The sequence below is a fragment of the Podarcis muralis genome, chromosome 12 (genome assembly GCF_964188315.1).
Source record: "Podarcis muralis chromosome 12, rPodMur119.hap1.1, whole genome shotgun sequence".
NCBI lineage: Eukaryota > Metazoa > Chordata > Lepidosauria > Squamata > Lacertidae > Podarcis > Podarcis muralis.
The window spans coordinates 47,852,501-47,877,642 of record NC_135666.1 but is presented as its reverse complement, the minus strand read 5'-3'; the positions used below and the strand labels follow the sequence as shown (position 1 = coordinate 47,877,642).

Genomic DNA, 25,142 nt, shown 5'->3' with positions numbered 1-25,142 from the left:
GCGAGATGAGCGCCGCAACCCCAGAGTCGGTCACGACTGGACCTAATGTTCAGGGGTCCCTTTACCTTTACCCTTAACATAGATAGGCTATGCACTTGGGAGGTCATATATCAAGACAGCATCCATTCTCTAAATGAGATACACTGCAATATCCTTCTTGCTAAAACGATGCTTCTTATAACGTCAGAAAATCTACATAAGCTAAAACAAGTCGCTCAAGCTTTCTTGTGTAACTAAGGCTCTCCACCCTTCACTCCTCCCCTGCTCCACCATCAAGGATCACATAATCCCCCCACCCGTAAAGGAAGAGAGAAAAAGCTTCTTGCTCCTCTAACATTGTCCCCACCATTGATTGATTAGCTATATAGTATTCAGGCCTTGGGGAGAGCTGAATAGGCAGTTACCTGTTTATCACTCAAAACCTGTATTGATGGGGTTCAGATAAAGCTATACAACTCCTTCGATCACATAGTACTGCTTCTTCCTACGGAGGCTATGACATTGTAGGAATTATAACCCATCAAACCAAGAAAATAAATATCCTATTTTAGCTTACTCGTATTAAGAGTACTCACACACATGAGGGCACATAGCATATCAATGGAAGCGTGAGTTACTCCATCATTGTTCCTTTTAAGAGCTTTCACGACCTTCACTCCCAGGCGCTCTCGAAACCTTTCAAAACATAGCGAAGTATCAGACTGAATACTGAAATAATAGCAGTATTTTGACAAATATCAAAAGCCCTAACTTAAAATGTGTGTAAATAAACACTCAAGCATAACTGACAGCAGCATATTTGGGGAACAGTAAACTTGAACATTACTAAAAGTTCAGTCAGTTACTTTTCTTTCTAGATGTTTCAAAATTATTCATGAAAGCTCAATGATATGGCCTAGTAGTTGTGGACGGTATAACTGCCAGTAAAAAGAAAAGCTTCCAATAAGCCACAGCTAAATAATTGCTGCCAAGAATAGCAGGGGGAAAACAAGCGCATCAAGACCTTGTCTGTCACGGGAAATGAATTACATGGCTAAGTGCAACTGAGCTGCCAAACAGTGTTTCAAGAGCAAAGTTTGAGAATAGTAAAAGCTGAGGATCAATGGCTGGACTTGGGAACACAAAAGCTGTAGCATTACTGAGCCTAACGCATTTGGTAAGCAATCTGGATGGGAGGCCACTGAGAGGCCCATAAAAGATTGGGTGGTACTTTTTATTTAACTAACAGAACTAAAGTCATCAGGTGTCCCCAAACCACCCAAGCACAATAAAAGTAAATAGATGTGCAGAAACCAAAAGGGGAAAAAAATCATTTCCATAAATTAGGATTAAATAAATAAATAAATAAGAAAAAGTACGATAAGAAAAGTTAGGAAATTTGATTATGACCGGAATATTGTTATATGAAATAATGATATTGGAAACTGCTGCATTTAATTACAAGGAAATTCAGTTGGAAGAGATTTGAGGAAGTCAAGTAATATGGTTATGAAGTTGGATCTCAATTAACTAATTAAGTCATAGTGTATGTGGTGGTGGTTGAAGTATTTTATTTTCTTTATTCTTTTTTATTTCTTTTTCTTTTATTATTGTCTTTTCTCTCTGTTATGTTAAAGTAATGCTTTTGTATGAAAATTAATAAACATTATTGTGGGGAAAAAATCATTTCCAGCACTAAATCTCCAATACATTTATAGATTTGATCCAGTGAATATTAGAAAGGGTAACAGTTTTTCCACCTGCTTCTGAACCTTTTAATAGATACACATAACTGTGTGCATGCTTGCAGCGCTAGGTACATAAACTTCAGTCTTAAGATCTTTATAATTACTGCTGTACAGAGCTATAATCAAACTTGTAGTTTAAAATGAGTAAAAAACTTGAGGGCTATTTCTAAGACACCATCCTGCTTTAACTGTGGTTAAATAACCCAGCACTGTCCAAACATTGTTGGCATCCGCCAGTCTTGGGAGACAATGGAGGAGTGCGCCGTTGGGGATGAAATCAAATCGTTGGCAAGTAACAGTGCCTGCTAGGGCTGCAGAGACTGATATGGGAGAGACATGTTTTGTTGCAACTGGGGTAGATAAAGGCATTTGGTTGTGCTGCTTCCATTCTGTGGACATAAGCAAGCCAGCATAGACGTCGCTGAGACACGAGTTTGAAAATATTGGGAATGAGGGCTTGGGAGAGAGCATCTCTGTTTGAGACTCCTGCCACATGATGCCCCAAATCTCCCTGACACAGTGCATGTGGAAGGCATTGAGATGTCGCTCTGTGTGGTTGTTTAGTTGTTCACAATACGCTTCCATAAAGCAGCGTGCTCAACATCTTCATTCACAATACGCTTCCATAAAGCAGCGTGCTCAACATCTTCATCTTAGTACTGGTCATTCGCATCACATTCTCCCAGACCACTCTGGAGAGGTGAGCCATTGCCATAGCTGCCTTGCCAATACACCTGTCCAGCTCAGTGTTGATGGAGATCTTGCTGGTTATGGGGAAAACCAGGTAGATAAAACTGCCTACCACCTCAAGAGTGTGGTCACCAATGCTGATGCATGGGGTGCAACACAAGATGTTGATCTTCATCGGGCTAATGGTAAGGCTGAGCTCTCTGCAAGCTTGGGCAAAACTGTCTATACATACATCACTGATAATATGTACCACTGAGATCAGCTAACAATAGTGAAGAGCAAAGCAAGGGAGATAGGACAGTTACAGCAGTATTGATGTTGCTTTGCAGAAACCATTGTGGAAGACTCAAACTTCAGAATTGGGCTCAGAACATAAATAAGACTATTACAGACTATTACAGGGTTGCTGATGAAAGCCAAGTACCTACCTTGGAAGTTGAGTGAAAGCAAGGAATCCCGCTTTGGATGCAACTAATCTTCTAACAGCTTGGAACTGGCTTTCAAGCTCTGCAGTTGATGCTGTCATGTCACCCTCTTGCGAGAGCAACGCCGTTATGGCATTGTTGATTAGCTTCTCTTTGTTTTCTGAAAACAAGCCCTGAAGGAAGGCGGAAAGGTGTTAACCCTTTGGACAGGAGTAGAAGAGAAAATGTACAGAAGAATGACTTTTTAACTTACATCCTGTGTCACTGCATGCAGAACTCCACTATAGGAAATGTTGGAGTTGAACCTAAAAACAGCATCTGCAAAGTTGCCATCTGCAACAGGACAGGCATGGATATAAGTGTCAGGCAGACTGATATTGCAGCATGTCAGCGAGGCTTGCTTTGCAAAAAGCTTGCAACGCACTCATTTCAGATATCAGAAACCGAAAGCAGAAGACTTACTTGGAGGTGCTGCCAAGAACCTGAGATGAAGGCTTTCAACTTCCTCTTCCACGGGCATGCTCAGCAAGCCCCACCGCTGCCCCTTGTCCGTTGGTGTCATTTTCACACAGACATCCCTATTTCCAGAGGCTCTTACTCCATCCAGCAAACTGGCTAGCAATGAGTCCCTAGGAAAATTGTCCCAACAATTAGCTTTTCCAGCCAATGACGCTAAGCGTGCTTATAAGCATACAAGAACACACACATTTCATTCTGCTAAAGATTATATAGGGCAAGTGCTGCAAACACAGAATTTACTTTAATTTGTAGACTGCCCTTCATCCAAAGATCACACGGCAGTTCACAATGTAAGAATGTCGCATAATAGGAAGTTTTAACTGGATAGTGCTTTCAATACACCCTAACCTGTATCATGGCACTGCAGGGGGTGACTTGAGGGAAAGGAAAGTGATTAAGGCAACATGTTGACATATGGAGGCCTGATAACTAGCTCGTGATTAAGTGAGAGGGAAACTGTGGTTTAATGAATAGCTTTCTGCAAGGTAATAGGAGAGACAACAATACATTTCCCATATCATCATCATCTGCACTCATATGCAGAGATGGGGAATAAAACTGATAGGTTTAGGTGAGACATTTTCCAGTGAGTCCTTTAAGTATTTTTAAAACTCAGTAAGTACAAAAGCCTACCTGCATATCACATTTTTACTGGTAATTCACCCCTGCCATTCATTGCTTTGTGTATCTGATTTTTCTATTTTTCCTTCTGGGATAGAACTGGATTCTTTAAATATACAAACAAACAAACAAACAAACAAACCCTAATGGCTATTCCTACCTACCTATACCTATCTGTTGGGAAACTTATTTCAGAATCCTATTTGAATCCTCTGTAGTTTTTGCAAGGCTTGATGTCAAGAAGCTACTGTATTCCCTCCCAGAGGTGGCATAAGCTTAGAATGAATCAAATGTAAATGCAGCATTGTGACCTGGTTGTAGGAGTAAAACTAACTATGTAAGCACTGTGTGGTTTACCCAAGACATGCCAGTAAAGAACAACCGTTCAAGAACTGTTTAAAAATACCTCTCTGTTGAAGAATATTTTCGGATTTGTCCCTTGATAAACTCTATGGTAAAAAGCTGTGGATTTTCAGAATCGCACACAAGCGCAAATACCTTTAAAGAAAGAGTGTATCAAACAGGTTGTCATTATTCTGCACACTGTATTTAAATGACACACTCAAAGTTTCAGTATTGTAAACAACATACTCTTTGTTTTTTCTACATCCCACTATGGTTGCATTAGAGCTTGTTACAAATCTTGTTGTGTAAACTTCAGGTTTTAATAGACGTACAACAGTAGATTTAGATAGCTTAAAGGTTACTATTCCCTCCCACCCCATCCAAAGCTCTAAACAAGTTTCCGCCCTACCTCTCCTAAGGGTTTCAGTGTTGCAATATTGTAGGTAGCTGGGTCCCGTTCCACTAAGCACGTTTCTGTAAGAGCCAATATCCTTTTCACTGGTTCCTTTTAAACAAAAAACAAAAATAAAGGGAAGAGGCTTAAATTCAAATTGTTATAGTCACAGACACCAAATAAGATTGGGTCGCCATATTCCAAAGTCCAAAAACCCAGACAAATCCCCCCCATCACACACATTTGGGGGACACACACACAAACACCACCCCACATCTCTGTTGCCCGCCTTACTTTTCTATCTTTGGCTTCCTGCTCAAGGTGTGAGGGTGCTGGGCTTGTCCCCAGTCTCTGTTTGTCCCTAGTCCAAAGAAGCAGGCCCAGTGCCTCATTGGAGAAGCCGCTGATGCCACTGCCACCAAAGGCCGCCTGGCGAGTCCACTGCCTGCACCAGATTGCAGAGGTCCTCCGTGATCTGCTGTGAGCAGTGGGCTTGCCAGGCGGCCTTTGGTGGCAGCTCCTGCTGCTCCTCCAGTGAGGCACTGGGCCTGCTTCTTCTCAGCACGTCCCTACTCTGCTCGGAAGCAGGGGCGAGCTGAGATGAAGCAGCCCCAGCGCCTCGCCGGAGGAGCCGCCAAGGGCCACCTGGTGAGCTGCCAACCAGGCTTGCCGTACGTCTGGTTTTTCCCAGACATTTGATCGATTTATGGAAATTCCACCCGGATGTTACTGCCGCCTGCCGAATCCCAGATATGTCTGGGGAAAACTGGACGTATGGCAACGCTAAAGTAAGAGATTTCACATTTGGGGGCAATTTTCTTCTGGTAGCAAGTAATGTCAATTGCTATGATTTGGATCCAGACTCGGCCATAACTAACTGCAGGCTTCCAAGTGTTTTGGACTATCAATCCCATTAGTCCTGGCCAATACAGCTGATGAGCGTTATAATCCAATATATCTACAGGGCATCTGGATGGAGAAAGCCTGTTAGTTTCTATGGGTTTGTTCCAACTATGACTAAGCCTTGATTCAACCCAATGGCCATGATCCTATTTCTTACCTCCTCTCCCCATATGAAGGTACCCAGACCCTGAGATCATCTTCTGAGGCCCTGTTCTTACATCTCCTCCATGGGAGGGGTCCAGAGGGTGGGAACACGAGCATGGGACTTTTCTACAGTGGCTTCCCATTTGTGGAAGGCTTTGCCCAGGGAGGCTCACCTGACACCTTCATTATACATCTTTAGGTGCCAGGCGAAAAAGTTCCTCTTCAACCAGGCCTTTGGCTGATTAACATTCTATGCCCTTTTCATAAATGTGTTTGTGGGAGGGCGGGGGTTATTGGTCTGTTTGGTTCTTGTTCTTAATATGCATTTTGTGCTTTCGTTTTGCATTTTTACGCTGTGAACTGCCCTCCGGAGGAAGGGTAGTATACAAATTAAATATATAATTTTAAAAAGTGGGTACAAATCCCCAGAAAGGGTAATATTTTAATCTCGACAGTACCACCAACGTTCATTCTGTGACTCAGCAAAGAAATAATCCTAGAATGAATGGCAATTGCCAATCTACCTTAAAATATATATAAAAAAAGAAGGAAGCTCAGTTCTTTCCATTTAGGGGGAAAAATCATAAAAGTCTAAGTGTAACTGATCTTTTAATTAACAATTTTGATAGAATTTCTAAATTTTTATTCATTTGTTTATTTAATTTGTATACTGCCCTTCATCCGTAGATCTCTGGGTGGCTCACCGCATAAAAATACAAGCTAAGAACAAGAACAAACTGAACCAATGATATTAAATCTAAGTAGATACATGATAAACTGTAGTTACAGGCAAGGCATAGGACAACTGCATCATCATACTATGTCTGCTGCCCCCATATTTTACTATTTGATGTTAAAAAGCAACAGCTCCTTAGCTAATGCAAGGGGCATGGCCTAGCCTAATGCAACTTTCACTTTTCCCCTTGAAACCTGAAAGACCACGGCACACCATCTTCTGTGGAAACAATTCTCAAATGTAGTGGGACATGGATGGATGGCTGCCATCCACAAAAGAGGACGTAAAGCCCCAAGGACTTACTTAACTAGTTTTCTCTTCTTTGTATCCTAGCCATTTGATGTGTTAAAAGTTTATTTTTAAAAATAATAATTTTAAGGGTAACACAAGGTTGCATACTGACAGTTGTGCACATTCTTTATAGAAGTCGTATATATTCACATGAAGAAATACACAATTCAAGTTCCAAAAGGGATCCCCCCCCCCCCCCCAAGTTCAGGACTCAAATACAGTGGTACTCGGGTTACATACGCTTCAGCTTACAGACTCCACTAACCCAGAAATAATACCTTGGGTTAATAACTTTGCTTCAGGATGAGAACAGAAATCGTGGTCCGGCGGCGCAGCAGCAGGCCCCATTAGCTAAAGTGGTGCTTCAGGTTAAGAACAGTTTCAGGTTAAGAACGGACCTCCGGAACGAATTAAGTACTTAACCTGAGGTACCACTGTAACGTATTCACATTTTTAAGCCTTACCGAATGCCTAGGAGATATCTTTTGGACCACAAACTCGGCTAAAGAAGTAATAGATTCATCATTGCTGTATTTTCCAAAGCGAAGCGTCAAATACTGCTCAAATTCCAAAGGTTCCTTCCTTATCCTCAAGGAAATGCCAACATAGTTGCCAGCATGTTCTATTGCACTTTTAATAATTTCTTCCCTTTGCTCAGAAGCAAACAAATGCTGAAAAATTCAAGAGACTTCAGTGAGTTCCTAAGAGCTATAAAAGTGAATACAACAGAATTTGTAGAACTGAACACAGTGAATAGCGATTAGTATGAAATAATTCATAGCTTATCATCTTCTCTCAACTGTCCGGTCGCCAGCTGAACAAAAGAATCAAAATATCCAAGAGCCATCAGTGCATAACTGTGTTTTGCTAAGGATCAGTTGTATTTTCTAGCTCAAACACCTGGGCAATTATGCACAATGCAACCACACTTGGAATACACCTCAAAAACACCTCTACAGCTGGAAAACATGCAGAAAAGAGCAACCAAAATGACTGAGAGGATGTGACAACTCTCCTAGGAGAAAAGGATACAAAATTTGGGGCTTTTGAGTTTTAGAAAAAAAATGTGAATAAGGAGGGACATGAAGGAGGTGCATACGATTATTCACAGGGTGGAGAAGGGGTTTTTCTTTATCAAGATACCAGGACACAGGGCCATTCAATAAAGCTGAATGTTGAAAGATACAGGATAGGAAATTGGAGGTGATCCTCTGCACAGCACACAGTTACACTTTCTGGCCTTGTCAAATGAACCAAGTCTACTGAATTCAAGGTTACTGGTGTCTTGATTTAGGCATAGGTGAAGTTGTAATGTTAGGATACTTACTAGTCTACTAAATCCACCATAAAGTATACAAAAGCCTCCAGCATAATCAGACAGATCAACAAATCCTTCAATATTTCTGTAGTCATAAGAACATAGGACTTTGTTTGTTGCAGGATCAATCTGGTCAATGCCTCCAGGAGTGACTTCTAGAATTACAGGTTTTCTTGTGTCACTCCAGTGATGCTTATAACAGTTGTATCTCTGTGAAAAGGAAGTGGTAGGTAAGGACACCGAGGAGACACACACACACACACACACACACACACACACACACACACACAGTACCATAACTTTGGGGAGCAGTTGCTTAATATGAAAGCAGAAGAACAGAAGTCTAAAAATATTTTCTGAGCACAGCTAGCCATACGGTTAACTATATTTTCAGTGCTGCAAATCCAACAAGCACATCGGACTCTCTTCATATACTGCATTCCTGCCACAAAGATTACAGGTGTGTAAGAAGCAACATTCAATACATATATAGATTGCTGCATGATGGAACCACACAGCTCATCATTTGAGTCTATGTATGTGCAGTATGTATAATATATTGAAAAACCGGCATTAACAGTGGTTTCTGTGAACATGTAAAGGTAAAGGGACCCCTGACCGTTAGGTCCAGTCGCAGACGACTCTGGGGTTGTGGCGCTCATCTCGCTTTATTGGCCGAGGGAGCCGGCATACAGCTTCTGGGTCATGTGGCCAGCATGACTAAGCCGCTTCTGGCGAACCAGAGCAGCGTACGGAAACGCCGTTTACCTTCCCGCCGGAGTGGTACCTATTTATCTACTTGCACTTTACGTGCTTTCGAACTGCTAGGTTGGCAGGAGCAGGGACGGAGCAACAGGATCTTACCCTGTTGCGGGGATTCGAAGCACCAACCTTCTGATCGGCAAGCCCTAGGCTCTGTGGTTTAGACCATAGCGCCACCTGCGTCCCGTGAACATGTACAAGCTGTGAAACACTATTAAAGCACGACATTGTCACATAAAAGCTACATGAAAATTTCACATTTCCCGCACAAATGCATTTTTTGTGTTATGTTTTAGTTGGCCATATAAAGGTATTGCCTAAATGTGCATTTTGGATTGCCCCCTCCACCACCCCCATGGGCCAACACACCTAACTTACTTTTAAAATGTTTTGTGACCGAGGAAAAATTATCATATGAAAGACTGCTCTTACTAACATGAATTAGTGATGTTCTATTCCAAAAAAAGATGAGCAATTTAAGGCTGATTTCAATTCTGTGAAACATGACAATGAGTTGCATTGACCAAGAAGGAAATGCAACCTTAAATTGCTTCATAAAATTAAACAGAAGAATAGAAAGTTCCTTTTCTCTCACATAAGCTAAGTAAAAATGGCAAGAAGTAAAAGAAACTCTTATGCTGTTCATAATTTTGAAAGAAACACTTGGTTTATGCTACTGTAAAATCAATTGACATCTGTAGAAAATAGTTACAAAGAAAGTTAGATATTTCTGACTTCAGCCTTACGCTATACTTACCAAGGCAACACTGTGAAAACCACACACTATTCAAGCATGCACTTTAAGAAGGCTACTAATGTTCACAAATCTATGGGTGGCCATTTTTATTTAAATTTCATTCAGTGCATAGATTTGACAAGAGTACCAAAATCTGTCAAGTCACGAGGCAGGAAGGATGTCAGTCTGAGGTAATTTCATATGTTGAAACTTGAACGACTCTAACTCAAAACATTTCTAGCAGATTATTCCCATTACAAATAATTCAAGAAATGAGTAGAACATGAAAAGAAGACACAGTGCCCGTAAAGGTAAAGAGTCATTTTGAAAGTCATTTTAATATTTCTATTCCAACTTCTGATCAAATGATCCTGAATGCCGTTAACGCAATTTAAAAGTTACCCAGTTCCCTCAAGTCTTCCAATGGGTGGCAATGGACAAAATTACCGTACTTTTCCATGGATAAGACTAGGTGTTTTTTTTTACTGAAAAATAATGTTAAAAAAGGGGGTGTAGTCTTATACACAGGGGCAATCTCCCCCATTTTCTTAATTTTGAATCCCCAAAAATAGGGGGGGGGTGTCTTATACATGGGGGCGTCTTATAGACTGAAAAATACTGTACTTTCCCCCTCACTATTACAATCCCAAATCAGCTGGAAGTTGAGAGAAGAGTTATTTCTAGTAGGCAAGCAGTTGTTCTGCAATTGCTCCTTCCTTCGCCAAAGGCTGGAGCCAGTCTAGTCTCCGCCTCACCATGGTGCACTTCTTGGCGCTTGAACTTCCAAATGGCCCTTGTTTTTCTGGCTGGCAGCAAAGGCCAAAGTCCCATCACCCTCCTTTCTGCAGTCCCAGGGCACCGAGTTATGCACAGTGTGTAGAAACACACACAAAGCACATTTACGATCAGAAGGTCGGCGGTTTGAATCCTTGCGACGGGGTGAGTTCCCGTTGTTCGGTCCCAGCTCCTGCCCACCTAGCAGTTTGAAAGCATGTCAAAGTGCAAGTAGATAAATAGGTACAGCTCCGGCGGGAAGGTAAACGGCGTTTTTGTGCACTGTTCTGGTTTGCTAGAAGCAGCTTAGTCATGCTGGCCACATGACCCGGAAGCTGTCTGCGGACAAACGCCGGCTCCCTCAGCCAGTAAAGAGAGATGAGTGCCACAACCCCACAGTCGTCCGTGACTGGACCTAACGGTCAGGGATCCCTTTACCTTTACCTTTAAATGCCTCAGCCTTGAAGGGAAGCAAAATTTTAATAAAAACAAGGTTTGTTTTTTAAACCAAAAAATGTGAGAAAAGATACTTGCCCTTCCTGTGATTTTTCCTTCAGCAAAATCAGTTCTAAATCTCTGGGGCAGAAAAGAGGGAGGGGAAAAAATAGAATGAGCGGTAAGCACACCAAACAAGTTGCCGTAAACTATTTTGCAGATAATTCAAGTTCAAGCACATCAAACTGGACCCCTCAACTCACAGAAGGAGCTTCCAGTTAATGGGAGGGCTTTTTCATACTTCATACTAGAGAATACTAAATCCAGAGATAATGGGTTTTATCCAACCAATTCACTTGTGCAAGAACTTAAACCTTTATACCAGAGGTTCCTCTTCCTCTTCTTCCCTGTGTGCCCCCAAAATCCTCTCTGGGGATTCCCCATTCACTCCATAATAGATTGGGGGTCATGGCGTGAAGCAGAGGTCGGCAACCTAAGACCCATGGGCCGGTAGCGGTCCACAGGGCTCATCTATCCAGCCCATGGCGACCTCTGCCGCCCCCCCACCTCTTACCGGTGAGGTACACTGCAGCGTGGCATGGGGACAGACTTCAGGGTTGATGGCGCCTGTGCGCTCCTCCGACCTGGATGTGCGCCGGAAATAGGGGGTGTACACGTGTGCGGGACGGAGAAGCGCCCGTGCGCATACGCTATTTCCGGCACACATCCAGGTCAGAGGAACGCCGGAAATAGCGTGTGCACACACACACACTCCTCCGACCTGGAAGAGCGCGTGCGCACACGCACTGGCCCATCCCCTGACAGGCGGAGCGTGGACTGGCCCATCATTCATTCGGTAAGCTTGCTGACCCCTGGCGTGAAGAGATGTTCCGCTGCACAAATGGCAGGGTTTCATTGGATGCAACCAAATGTTTTGTATGCGAAAGAACTTGCATAAGCAGAAGCATAAATACTGCTATTCAGCCCATCTATTACATAGCATTGCAAACTTGTAAGGGCACTAGGTGGCTATTTTCCTTTTGATCGCTGTTGTTTTAGCCCATCCCTGTAGCTTGGCTCCAAAGTATAGCTGGTGGAGGTGTAATTGCTGTCCTGAGAGTTATCAGTAATTAAAAAATGGCAAGCATGTGTTGCATATTGCACTAAAATCATGCATCCAGCAGAAACCGAATGTTCCTCATTACGTTACAGTTAGCAATGAAGAGTGCAAGGCAGCCAGGAATTCAGATTTTTAGAACTAGAAGCTTCCTACCAGGGCTTCTGTGAGGAGTTCTGTTCTGTGTTCTGTAGAAAACTTAAGCGTTTCAGACTTTTTTCCACTTCCCTTACGAAATGTGAGGCTGAATTCTGTTCCTTGTCCTTTGCCAACAGGGCTGATGCTACAGATATCTCCATAAGGCCACTAAACCAAAAGATCAGAGTTGGAGAATGCTCTATGTTATCACCATAGTATCATAAATTCATATATCAACATAAATGACTCAAACGTATACAGAGATTTCTGTCACATGGTACAATGAAAATAAAAAGAGAAAAACAAGTAATAATAATATTTAAAAACAAAACAAAAAAAACCCCATTGCTTCAAACAGGATGTATTCCATCCTTCCTGATTTAAATTAGTATAGGCAGTCATATTTAGGTATCCATACATCATTTTATGCATTCAAATGCAGAAAGGGAAGTGAGATTTTTAAACCACTGGGTGAGAGCTGTTTGTCTTCCAACCTTAGGAACTATAAGGCTTTTAGCCACTAGGTACATTAATTGTTTGGTTACCCATAAATCATAGCTTGAATCCCATCCTATTAACCTACAAGTGACTGACAAGAGATGTTAAGGTTCTCCAAGTTTAGAAGTTCTTATACTGGAAGAGTGAAAACAGGAGATCATTTATGCCTCTGAAAGCACCGGTAGCAGAACTTCAGGCGCAGAACATCCAACAGCCCAGGTAGGGAGACCATTAGTCAGTGGCACTGTGATAAAGAACTACCACTGTCCCATACTCCTAGGATCAGGCACAGAAACCTATTCTAAAGCTCATCGCCCTTAATTAGCCAACTCTACAATTGCAAGATGCACAAAGATCAAAAAACTTGACATCTCCAGTGTGTCCCCTAGTGTCAGAAATCGCAGCAATCTGCATGTTTAATGAGAATGTGATAGTTAAGCCCCAGGCTACCCAAGGCAGACTGCCAACTCTAAATTTAAAATGTATTCTATTTTCATTTTTATTCATATTAAAACTTTTTGATACCAGCAGTCCTAGGTATTGCTTATTCAGCGTTTCTGTACTCAGTCATGGTACCAAGGAAAAAAAATATCCATAATGAGAAGGCATTAAAAGATCCAGGTGAAATGACACACATTTCACATTGTGATTAAGTCTATAGTCCTTCAGGTTTCTGTCTCCTCAACAACAATCATTACCAAGCAGGGATATCAAGCAATCTGATATAAGACGAGAAAACGAAAGAATTACGCTTGGTAATTTTAAAATTCTATTACTCCCTCATATCAAATTGCTGATCAACCCCACAAAGCATTTGGAGAGTGTACAAACTTAAGGCAACTAAATATAACATTTCATTTAATCAAGGTCAACAGCTATTCTTCATTATCTGATACCAGACACCAAAAATATACTCCTGGGTTCCAAATAACGGCACTACTTCATTCCACATTAATATTAACACTCACTAATATGGATGGAAATCCATATATCGTTGAGGAATGTGCAATGAAAGGATGGGAAAAATATACCTTTATTATCCCAACCAGTTATCTTACTGCGAGTTTGAAGGATATCACGAGGTAATTAATCTGAGCATATACCAAGTGACGTAAGTTAGCCAAATCATTAATGTTGGCATTAACTCATGCAACTCCCTCTAGTCCCCAAACATCCTTCCTCTCTCAATAGGATTGGCATATAAACCAACTCAATCCAGTTTTGGAGATAATACATTTTCATGAAGTTACTATGTATTTGGCATTACCTGATTTGTAACTTCTAATGTGTTAGGATTGTATGTTGTGATGGCATGACTTCCGACTGAAAAGACTCGCTTATACCTAAAAAACATACCAACAAGAAACAAGACATTAAGGGAAACTGCAGAATTAGGAGAGAGATATTGCAGCAAAAATCACTTTTGTTTTATAAATAAGCTATAAACATTCATGAAGCTTCTTTCAGGTGAATCATCAACATGACTCACCAATATCTGGGGCAAGGAAAATTATCCCCTGCCCACTTCGTCATGTTTCTAAGAGATAGAAGTTAGGCATTCATTATGGAACTTGAGATCCCACCCTAGAATATACTCTGATGGCAAGCAGGAGTTTGAAATGGGATGCATAAAAGCTGCTTGGCCACTGCTGTATCGAAACACGGATTACGCAGGCATTGCAAGAAGCAGCGTCAGAGCAAATACATGGGATTATAGTTGTGTGAGACCTGCAACAATATGTTGCAGATTGAAGCACTTCTCTCCAGAGTTCCAGTCACCAACTCATGCTTTCTTTCAATGTATTTTTTCCTATTTCCCCTTCCCACCCTACCCCACCCAGCCTTCTGTGCCTACTGAGCATGCTCAGTCCTCACTGAGCTGTTTGGGGTCCCCCCCCCACTCTCTTAAGTGTACCCTCCCAGCCACCACATAGGTTTTGTTGGCCTGCAAACGTTGGAGTTTCCCCAAAACTGCTGATACCTCCCTCTTGTGCATGGATGGTGCCATATAGGCTACAATATGTATTAATACTCAAAGGGAGTCTAATATTAGCATATTGGATAGTTACTTCTCTATAATATTGTTCTTAAGATACTAAATGTTGTACTGATTAGTTTATCATGAGACTTTTGTGTAATTGTGATGTTTAGCTTATTTTTACTTGCTGCTTTGTTAATAGTTTTATAAATTGTAATTGCTTCATTGATGATTTGTTAATTATTTTACGATTTATGTTGCATTTGTGATATTCTATTCTATTATGTTATTATTTGAGATTCATTTGAATGAAAAGCGGCATAGAAATGCAATAATCAACCTCTAGTTAATAAATTGTATAGGAAGCAGTTAATAAACTGACCACGCATCAACTGATTGTGTGAACATGTCCTGAAACTAATAAATTCTGTTGAAACATAAGCTGACATAAAAATAAGCTGTTTAGCAGATCAGTGCTATTTATGATTAATCACAAGGAGATTAATAGATTATTAGCATATTCCAATTCAAAGAAATTTTAGCAGACCAGTTTGAAAACTCACAGCTGGGTAGCAGAAAGGCTATGGTATGTCATTACCACCTCAAAAGTGGAGAATAAAATAAACTAGGCTACTTACTTTCCCCTCCATGAATGTTTAGTTGTGTAGAAACAGGCCAAATCTTTATTTTCCCTAATTATATTCATTTTGTGCCAGAACCTGTAACAAAATATGCTTGGGATTAATAAAATCAATTTGCCACAGAACAGAAATACATTTTCTACTGAATACACAATACAGTTTGCTAAAGGGGTTGCTTGTTACTCAAAACGTTGCATAACTATTAGGCAAGAGACCCCGACTGACAATAGTTCAAGAGTTCTCTCACATCTCTTTACTAAGCAGCTTCACATAGACTACACAATGAAGTGATAAAAGGGATTGTACCACTTCAAGGTACTGTACAGCTGCAGCAAACCACTTCTGAATACCTCCTCATGTACAAAAGAACTCCCTGCAAAGATAAATGTAGCATATCAAGGGCAACCATTGTAGCGCAGCCTTTTGTCTGCTGTACTGTTTTTTATCTGCAGGGTAAGTAGCACAGAGGAACAGTCAAAATTTGATCACCTATCTGCATTCAGTGATACAGGGTGAAAAATCTTCCAGCTCTCTTTTTTCCAAGTTCTTTAAGTTTGTTAGTTACAATGAATGGGTGCCAACTGCAAATATTAGGCAAGCTTGACTGTCTCAAAGTTTTTAGGCTTCTTTACTAAATAAACCACAGAGCCTAGGGCTTGCCAATCAGAAGGTCGGCGGTTTGAATCCCCGTGACGGGGTGAGCTCCTGTTGTTTAGTCCCAGCTCCTGCCCACCTAGCAGTTCGAAAACACGTCAAGTGCAAGTAGATAAATATGTACGGCTCCAGCGGGAAGGTAAACAGTGTTTCCATGCGCTGCTCTGGTAAGCAGTTTAGTCATGCTGGCCACATGACCCAGAAGCTGTCTGAGGACAAACGCCAGCTCCCTCGGCCTACAAAGTGAGATGAGCGTGCAACCCCAGAGTCGTCCGCGACTGGACCTAACGGTCAGGGGTGCCTTTACCTTTACTAAATACAAGCTGCACTGCAACTCCCATCACCATTAGTCAGTAGGGAAAATGGTAAAGAGATTATGGGAGTTGTAGCTCTGCCATAACTGAGTCACAGGTTAGCCACCCAAGCTAAAGATTGTTTTTAATGTAAACTCTAGTTTTTTGCAACGCAATGCAAATTTCAATCCCCGCCCCCCATCCTGGAAATCCGACATTTGTTACTGCAACCTGAAGTTGCTCTTTCCTTTCTATCACCTCATTCTGCTGAGTGTGTAAGTGCATGGAAAGTCAAGTACTACCACAATTTTTTACTGAACGCAAAATAGAAGTGTTAAGTCTCAAACACTGCAAAGAGACAAAACAGTTTCATTCAGCCTTTTCATACTCAAAGCTTATCTATTTAGAGAATTTGCTCCCATAAATCTGGAGAAATGGATCCAATTCTTTGGCAGTTACAATCAGCAGCATTGTACATGATGTCCTTATTATGCAATAACTTAGAGAAGAAGGGGAGGAAAGAGGGAACAAGCGTACAGTACTACTAAGGTAAACAGAGGCTGTAAGGAATATATTTGATACAGGTACAAGTTACTAGGTTACAATTACTTTTTGCCACTGTAGCTACAGGCAAGTTCCAGCTTTTCCATGCCACTGGGCAAAATTATCACAAGCTTTCATTGTTCAAAGAATGTCATTTGCAAAGAGCCAGTCAGGCTTTGTAGTATCATATAACCATTTTATCAGATTTGTAGAATATAATAATTTTCATCATTTCCATCCCAACGTTATTAACCCAGAGGGTCACTCAAAAATAATATTCAACAATATGTGCAATTAATATTCCTTTTTAGGGTTTTAAAATTAGAATACACTCACTAACACACATCTCTACCCAGCAATGATCTTAGTTCTGATCTCTTCCCTATTACTGTGTGCAATTTAGAGCTCCATATTTTAAGCCTAAATAAATGTTACTTATATGGATAATGGTGAATTGCTACTCATTTTCCACTGGCTAGCTTTAGAAGACATTAAAAGATCAGCTGCCATGTGAAATCAAGAAATGAAGGCTGTTTTAACTCTTCATTATGCTTTAGCTTGTATATAGATTGAAGTTGAATTATAAACATTTCCACCCCACCTTTTAATGTCCAGAAGGGCAACTGATAACAGCACAATGAAATACATAAAAATACAAAAAAACAAAACAATACACATTGAAATCCACTTAAATGCTGTGATGCCAGCGATCACAAATAAAAACGATCTCAACAGGCCTGATGAAATAATGATTTTACCAGCTAGCGAAGGGAAGTAAGGGAGGTGGCCCAAATTTGGTAGATACCAGGACAGTATAGTTATGTATACTATAAGAACTGGCATCTGTGAGTGTCTGGCACAATAACAGTCACAGGGAGAAGAAAAGGAAGGCACCAGCACAGCTAAGGAGTCTCAAACGGTGCACTTAATAAAATGTTAAGGCCCAAAGCATGTTGAGTCAGATGACTCAGGAACAACTGAATCAGGCAAGACAGCTGAACCAATTAGGTATGCTCCGTTAAAAACAACCTGCTCAATAAACACCAGTGGAAGTTTAGAGAGCCCTGAGTTGAGAATGAAAGCACACACATACACAAGTTTCTTTCTATCCAAAAATTCTATTAGTTTCTGCAGCTTCTCTCACTAAGCAACTTGGTTGCAATGTTCCACTAACAGACCTGGTCTACCAAATTATTCCCCAGTTCAATTTCATTGTTAGCAGCTGCCACAGCCAGCATGCAATTAATGCATTCTCACTTTGAAGAAAAGTAATGCTATTCTCTCCCTCCCTCTAACATGACTTTCAAGATATCTGAGACAGCTGATTTCTCTTTCAAGTAAAGCAGAACACCCATTGTCTATTATACTAATTCCACACACATCCTTCAACCTCTCAGGTTATACATTTGCAATGTAACTTATTATGACTTCAAAGTAAAACTGAATTACACCAAATCTTTCATTAGATGCAAGTTTCTAATGAGTGGCTGCATGTTTTTGACAGCTATTTTAACTAATCTGAAGATGTGCAGTAAAGTTGGAAGTATCATACACAGCATAGTATTTGCTGCTTAAGTGCATCAACCATTCTAACAAAATGAAACAAATCAGCTGTAGAGGTTGTTTGAAGGGGAAAGGTTTTAGGAAAGGAAAAAAGAAGAGCAGAAAGGTGGAGCGTTGATGAATGACTTTTCCATTGACTCAGTCAGTTTGAAAATCAATAATGAATTATTGCCATTCGTGTAGTATAGCATTTGTCTCAAAACAAAACAACAACAAAAACCCTGAAGCTAAGAAATCATGGACAAAGGTCTATAATATTATCTCATATCAAATGTGTTGTACTAGTTATAGGTCAGGGACAAGTAACCTTTGGATCGTTGGATGTTGCTGAACTATTACTATTATTATTTATTAAATTTGTATACCACACTTCTTCTGAAGATCACAGGGCGGTTCACAACATAAAAATACAAAATGAGAACACAAAATACATAATACAAAAACAAAGGCCAACCAATAATCCTCTTCCCACAAATACATTTACAGGGCCATAAAATGATAATCAGCCAAAGGCCTGGTTGAAGAGAAATGTTTTCGCCTGGGACCTTAAACATATGAAGGCACTAGATAAGTCTCCCTGGGGAGAGCATTTCACGAATGGGGAGCCACCACAACGCAATTCCCATCACCCCTGACTACTGGCCATACTGACCAAGGATGAAGGAAATGGTCATCCAGCACACAGAACCCATTATAACGGAATAAATGTTTAAGATTGTAGTTCCAAATATTCTTACCCAATAGTTAAGGCCCACTGAACTCAATGGGGCTTACTTCTGAGTAGACATATATAGGATTGCCCTGTATAGGATTGCCCAAACCCACCACAGCTTCCAATAAGATGCTAAAACAGGGGTCCCCAAACTAAGGCCCGCGGGCCAGATAAGGCCCAAGGGATTCGTTTATCCAGCCCGCAGCGACCCCCACTGCCCGCTCTTACCGGTGCAGCGCTGCTGCCCACTTCCAGGTTGGAGGAGCATCAGAAATAGCTTGTACGCATGTGCAAGCGTTATTGCTGGTGTACATCCGGGTCGGAGGAGGCCCGTGCACATGCCCCCAAGCTATTTCCAGTGCTCCTCCGACCCAGAAGTGCGCCAGAAATAGTGTGTGCGCATGCTTATGGGCACGCGCTCCCCCGGCCCACCGCACGATCAGCGCTGGAGACACCGGCCCGAGGCGCGGTAAGTTTGTTGACTCCTGTGCTAAAACTTGGGAAATCCAAGGTCTACCACTAGTAGCATCAAGACAAATAGTTAAAACATTTTTACCAAGTTGTATCTATTTTCCTGTCTTTGAACTCAACATTGACACTACAAGGCTGATAACCAGGCCTTGGGCTGATTAATATTCTATTTCATTTTAAATGTGTTTGTGGGTGGCATGTTACTGGTTTGTTTTTGTTCTTGTTTTTATTATGTATTTTGGGTTCTCTTGTATTTTTGTTGTTGTAAACCATCCTGTGATCTTCAGATAAAAGGCAGTATACAAATTTAATAATAAACCACTGTAACTGACTACAAGCTGATTAACTTTAAAAAAGAGCATACATATAGTTCAGAAGAAAAACTGATTCGCCTTATCTAGATCCAGTTTCCAGAATATACTGTGGTTATGCATTTTACACATTAACTTGCATACTTTCCTAGGAGAATAACCGCATGGGCTCCTACATTCATCAAATTATGCATGGAATTAAAAGATACTGCCACTCCCTTGCCAGATGGCCCAATTGCCACAGTTATTTTATTCGCCAATCTACCACAAAAGTTAGCTGGGTTGTGGGCTTTCTGGGAAAATGCAGCAGATAAAGAATTACAAGGACAAAAAAACAAAAAAGCAGCTTACTTCTGGGTGTTAATGATTAAATGATGGCAAGTGGAAAAACATTTACTCAGATACTCATGCATGTGAACATGCATTCAGATTACTCAGAAGGTGGAGGAAATTCCAGAATTGCTTTCAAATTATTTGTATCAATTCCTGGATGCCAAAGACAGCACATACATTAACATCTTGTTTAAAGTCTATTATATATATATTGATTGTTTCTTTCTCCATTCTGGCTCTCAGCGTGAGAAAAGCAGCTCTCAAGTAGAGTCTCTTAAAAGCCACGGCTTGCAGTGCACAAGTGTAAGTGCCAGTTTCCTTGCAGAAGAATTACTCCCTACTTTGTGGTGAATTATATAAAACGCCCTTGCTAACCCTACAATACAAGCCCAGGATTCAAAGCACATATTGGATGTGGAACTTCCATTTGGAATGGAACTGAAGATGCAATTCTCAATCACAGCATCATGCAATTCAGGAGCTATTGTGCACAAATTCTGTCCACCTCCCAAGAATTCACCTACCTTACCACATTTCTAAAGAAAACTCCAAGGCAGGTGGAAATTAAACGCATAAGCTGACTGTACCATTTTTATGTCAGTCAATGAATTTTCTTCCCAAAAGACTGGATGGAGCATGCAAGGAAGCAACAAGCCGTGGGAAAGATGAACTCTAGCCAGCGCATGAAAGTTTCTGGCAGGGGTTTGAACCCACCACCTTTGCAGCACAGGGGCAGCCAGGCAAAGGGGGTGCCCCCAAACCATGGGAACCGTTCCGTACACATTGATAAGATACAATTGTGGAAGCATGAAGGCTTTTGTGCTTAGAAACAAAACAGTTAACATGCTATAATAGTGCACAGCCCGCTTCTCCCCTGTCGCTTTGGCCACAGGGAAAGAAAAAAAGGGGGATTTTGCAAGCGGGGTGCCAGCCTCCCTGGAGCAAATGCGGAAATGAGGGCTAGACACCTGTTTTAACCCCCACCCGTTTGCCACCTCCATTTACCGAGGAGAAATAGGGAGGGGGTGCTTACTGAATTGGGGGTGGGGAGAAAAGAGAAGTCACTGGCTCGGATGAATAAGGGGGGAAGTCCGTGTTTCCCTCCCCTCCCCGCCCCCCACTGCATGCAAAGCCCTCGGCGGCTCCCTTCAGTCTCTTTTTTGTGCCCTCAAGGGGGGGCACCCATTTATTTACCTGGCCGGGGAGCGGCGCCGTCCAGTCCCGCACCCCCAAAGCCTCGCACTGACAAGGGACGCCGCGAGCCAGCAGCCCCCAGTTGCTGCCGAGAGGGCTTCTCCTCTTCCTCCTCCTCCTGGGCTGCAGGCGCTACCCCTCCGAAGCGCTGCCGCCTCCCCTCAGAGCCTAGCCCTGGAGGCCGCCATCTTCGCTCGGGCAGGGGAGCCACCCTCCGCGCGCACGCGCAGTCCAGGCCCAGGCCGCCGCCGCCGCCTGCCCGGCCTGGTCACGCGACGAGCTCAGCTGACCCGCTCAGTTAATCGGCCGCCTTCCCCTCACCTCGCTTCCCATTGCCGGAGGGAAGTGGGCATGCGCAGAGCGTGCAGCTGGAGGGAGGGAGGGAGACAGGGGCGGGGCGAAGGGAGGGAACGCCCCACGCTCTGGTCGGGGAGGGTGAGGTGAGGTAGAGTTCTCCTGGGAATGGAGGTTCTCTCTCTCCATTCCCAGGACAATATATATAAAGGTTTTTATTTCTACTTTTCAAATTTATACTTTTCATTAATTTTGCAACCATTTTAACATTTCAAAGTTTGACTTCCCTCTCTTTCTGCGGCTCCTTAAATTAATTTTTAAAAATCTGCTGCATATCTAAATTCATTAAATTTGATCATTTAATTATCTACTTTAAATATAAACTCTTATAAAAACTGCAGGTCTCTCTCAGGTCTATAGGCTTCGTTTCTGGTCACTTTTTGGGGAAGAAGGCACGGGCCCTGGAGGTGACGGGACGTATACAGCCCTTCACTCAAAGATCACAGGGCTGTTCACAACATTGAAAATACAAAGTGGGAGCACAAAATGCATTTGTTGGCAGCAGCCTGTCTCGGAAGAAAATGGGAGAGCGCACATTTCAGGGTGGGACGTCAAGCTGTTGCAGAGTTACAGCGCCAGCTGTGGCTATAGAGACTTAATACCAGAGAGACATGTTGCAGAATCATAAAATGGGAAAAGGTCACAAAGGTCATCTAGTCCAACCCCCTGCAATGCAGGAATGTTTTGCCCAGTGCTTTAAAAAAAGGGGGGGGGGAATTATGCCCCATGGGGTGGGGAATAATTTATTTATCTTTGTTGGGTTGTGCTTTAAACTCTCTCTCTTTTTTAAAATGATATTTATTAAGTTTAACAATTGCAGAAAAAAGAAAAACAAACAATAAAAAGTTACAATACTTAAAAAATAAAAGAAAATACAATAAAAAACAATACAGCAAAACAATACAAAAGAAAAAACAGAAACATTTAAAAACAAAAACATTTTTTTAAAAAACCATCCAGTATTTTCATATCTTTATCTTTCATTTACTTGTTTCCTTGACTTCCTCACACCTCCCTTTTTTGTATTCTAATTCAATTAGTTGTTTCAGCAAGTCCTTTCCCTCATTCTTAAGTTTTGTTCCATAATTTATCTAACGCAATTTAACCTTAAATTTTCCACTTTGACCCGTTAACAATCTATTTTTACTTAGTTCTTTATAACATTTCTGCTAAAGCCATATAACTTCTTTCGAGCATCCTTCTAACATTCATTTATTTTACAATATTTCTGTAAATATACTTTAAATTTTTTCCAATCTTCTTCCACCGACTCTTCTCCCTGGTCTCGGATTCTGCCAGTCATTTCCGCCAACTCCATGTAGTCCATCATGTGCTTTAAACTCTCCGCCAATATTCATGGGCTCAGTTTTGTAAATGATGCCCCCCTGCTCCAAATATTACCACTGTTGGCTGAGCTCATTCATGTATTTATTTATTTACATTTATATCCTGCCTTTTCTCCCAGGAGCTCAAGGTAGTGTTCATCTACAACATGGGTAGGCAAACTAAGGCCCGGGGGCCGGATCCGGCCCAATCACCTTCTAAATCTGGCCCAGTGACTGTCTGGGAATCAGCATGTTTTTACATGAGTAGAATGTGTGTTTTTATTTAAAATGCACCTCTGGGTTATTTGTGGGACATAGGAATTCGTTCACCCCCCCCAAAAAAATATAGTCGGCCTCCCCCAAGGTCTGAGGGACAGTGGACTGGCCCCCTGCTAAAAAAGGTTGCTGACCCCTGATCTACCCATTAGTTAGTGTTGTCTCCCCATTTTCTTCTCACAACAACCCTGTGAGGTAGGTTAGACTGAGGGACTCACTGGCCCAGGGTCACCCAGTGAGCTTCATGGCTGAAGTGGGGTGGGGGGTTGGGATTTGAACCCTGGTCACCCAGGTCCAGCACTCTTAATGACTACACCGTGGTGCCTCAGGTGATCGGGAATCAAGTAGTTTGGCCAGTAGGACATCCCTACCATTCCAAAGGGTGGCTTAGGAAAGGATAGGGAACTGAACAGCTTTGCCTCTCTTTTTTACTGCCTGTTTTTGAGAGTTCTTCCTCAAAACTTGAATGCTTGTAGGGCAGTAATGCTTCACTGTAACGTAGCTCCTTCCTTTGAAATTGTTACTCATAAGCACTCATTAGCTCTCATTCTAGGAAGATATGATATGTAATTCTCCATAAACTGACCTGTAAATGTGAATGGCTGGGACAATGCTGTCTCTGCTCCTGGAGGTAGCATTTAGCTACCTAGGGCTTTTTTTTCAGCTGGAACTCACTGGAACTGAGTTCCAGCACCTCTCAGGTGGCTGCCATTGTCACCATAAGAGAACTAGAGAGGCATTCATGGTGAGTCCCGGCACCTTTTTTTCTAAAAAATAGCACTCATCATTAGTAACTACTAGGAGTATTATCCTCCATGAATTTGTCTAATCCCATTTTAAATCCACCTCCTGCAAAAGCCCACAGGAGCCACGCACCCTTTAGGGAGCGCGCTGCTCCTGCGGGCTTTTCTACGAGGAGGGAGAAGGTACTGACTGGCCGTGTCAGTCCCTTCTCCAGGGAAAAGCGTTTACACACTCTCTAGCCTTGATATGGGATTAATAGCCGACCTTTGTGTATTGTTAAGACATTTCACACCTGATCTCTTGGTTGGTAGCAGAAATGCAGAATGCAACGACCAGCTTAACCTTTTTTCCCTTTTATTTCAGAGCTTTCCAAACACGTTAGTGTGTTGGCTGCAGTGTGTAGGTGTGTCATAAAAACACTCCCTGTGCTTCTCCCAGGGCTGGAAAGGGGTTGGGTTTAACCTGCGGTTTGCTAGTAAAACTGAATTACTGTGTCATGAAATGATGCATGGCTAAAAAGCGTGTCACCAACATGAAACGTTTGGAAAGCTCTGTTTTATTTTCCTCTGAAAGTCATTTTAATGGTTTTTGGTTTTTTACTGGATTTGTTGTCATGAAAAGGGAGTAGAGTCATTTATAGTTTCCAGAACCGCTATTGCAGTTTTGAACAAGGAAAAATAGAATTACCCACATCTTTGAATCATGCTGTAGACAACTCATTCACTATTAAAAAAATAAGAATTGTCCACTAGGATCAGGTGTTTAGGACTGCTCTTCTTTTGGCACCATAGTTACTGTTTGCATACTTGCCCCTCACTTTACTTAGAATCACAGAATTGCAAGGGACCTCGAGGGTCAACCCCTTGCAGTGCAGGAATCCCCTTGCCCGACGAGGGGCTCAAACTCACGAACCTGAGATCGAGTGTCTCATGCTTTACCGACTGAGCTATCCTCCATGCCATTGTTGGAAAAAAGGTTGCTGTCTGGGAAAGCTCTTGTGAATGTCAGACATCCTCTGACACCTTAGGGTAGAATGGGAAATCCATGACCCTCCAGATGTTATTGAACTCCAATTCCCATCATCCCCAGCCAGCGTGGTCAGTGGTCAGGGATGACAGCAGTTGGAGTCCAACACCACTGGCTCCCCATCCCTGCCCTTCAGAATAAGTCCTACAAA

At 41.9% G+C, this 25,142-nt stretch overlaps 1 protein-coding gene across 4 annotated transcripts in view; it reads right to left on the bottom strand.

Annotated features, from left to right (window-relative positions):
• DNAJC13 (DnaJ heat shock protein family (Hsp40) member C13) overlaps positions 1 to 21,527 on the bottom strand; it is a 64,634-nt gene extending 43,107 nt beyond the window's left edge. For 2 of the 4 annotated variants that reach the window (XM_028750150.2, XM_028750151.2), the window contains exons 1-13: positions 21,267 to 21,526; positions 15,190 to 15,270; positions 13,841 to 13,916; positions 12,094 to 12,243; positions 10,920 to 10,961; positions 8,123 to 8,323; positions 7,260 to 7,466; positions 4,737 to 4,832; positions 4,389 to 4,480; positions 3,305 to 3,471; positions 3,096 to 3,175; positions 2,846 to 3,015; positions 576 to 675 (exon numbers count right to left, since the gene is read on the bottom strand). In XM_028750150.2, coding sequence (XP_028605983.2) covers positions 576 to 675; positions 2,846 to 3,015; positions 3,096 to 3,175; positions 3,305 to 3,471; positions 4,389 to 4,480; positions 4,737 to 4,832; positions 7,260 to 7,466; positions 8,123 to 8,323; positions 10,920 to 10,961; positions 12,094 to 12,243; positions 13,841 to 13,916; positions 15,190 to 15,257 — 1,449 coding nt within the window. In that variant the 5' untranslated portion in view covers positions 15,258 to 15,270; positions 21,267 to 21,526. Of the gene's footprint in view, positions 1 to 575; positions 676 to 2,845; positions 3,016 to 3,095; positions 3,176 to 3,304; positions 3,472 to 4,388; positions 4,481 to 4,736; positions 4,833 to 7,259; positions 7,467 to 8,122; positions 8,324 to 10,919; positions 10,962 to 12,093; positions 12,244 to 13,840; positions 13,917 to 15,189; positions 15,271 to 21,266 lie in introns of all 4 variants that reach the window. The other 2 variants (XR_003709103.2, XM_028750152.2) reach the window with 2 other exon arrangements.
• Between the last annotated feature and the right edge of the window lie 3,615 nt (positions 21,528 to 25,142).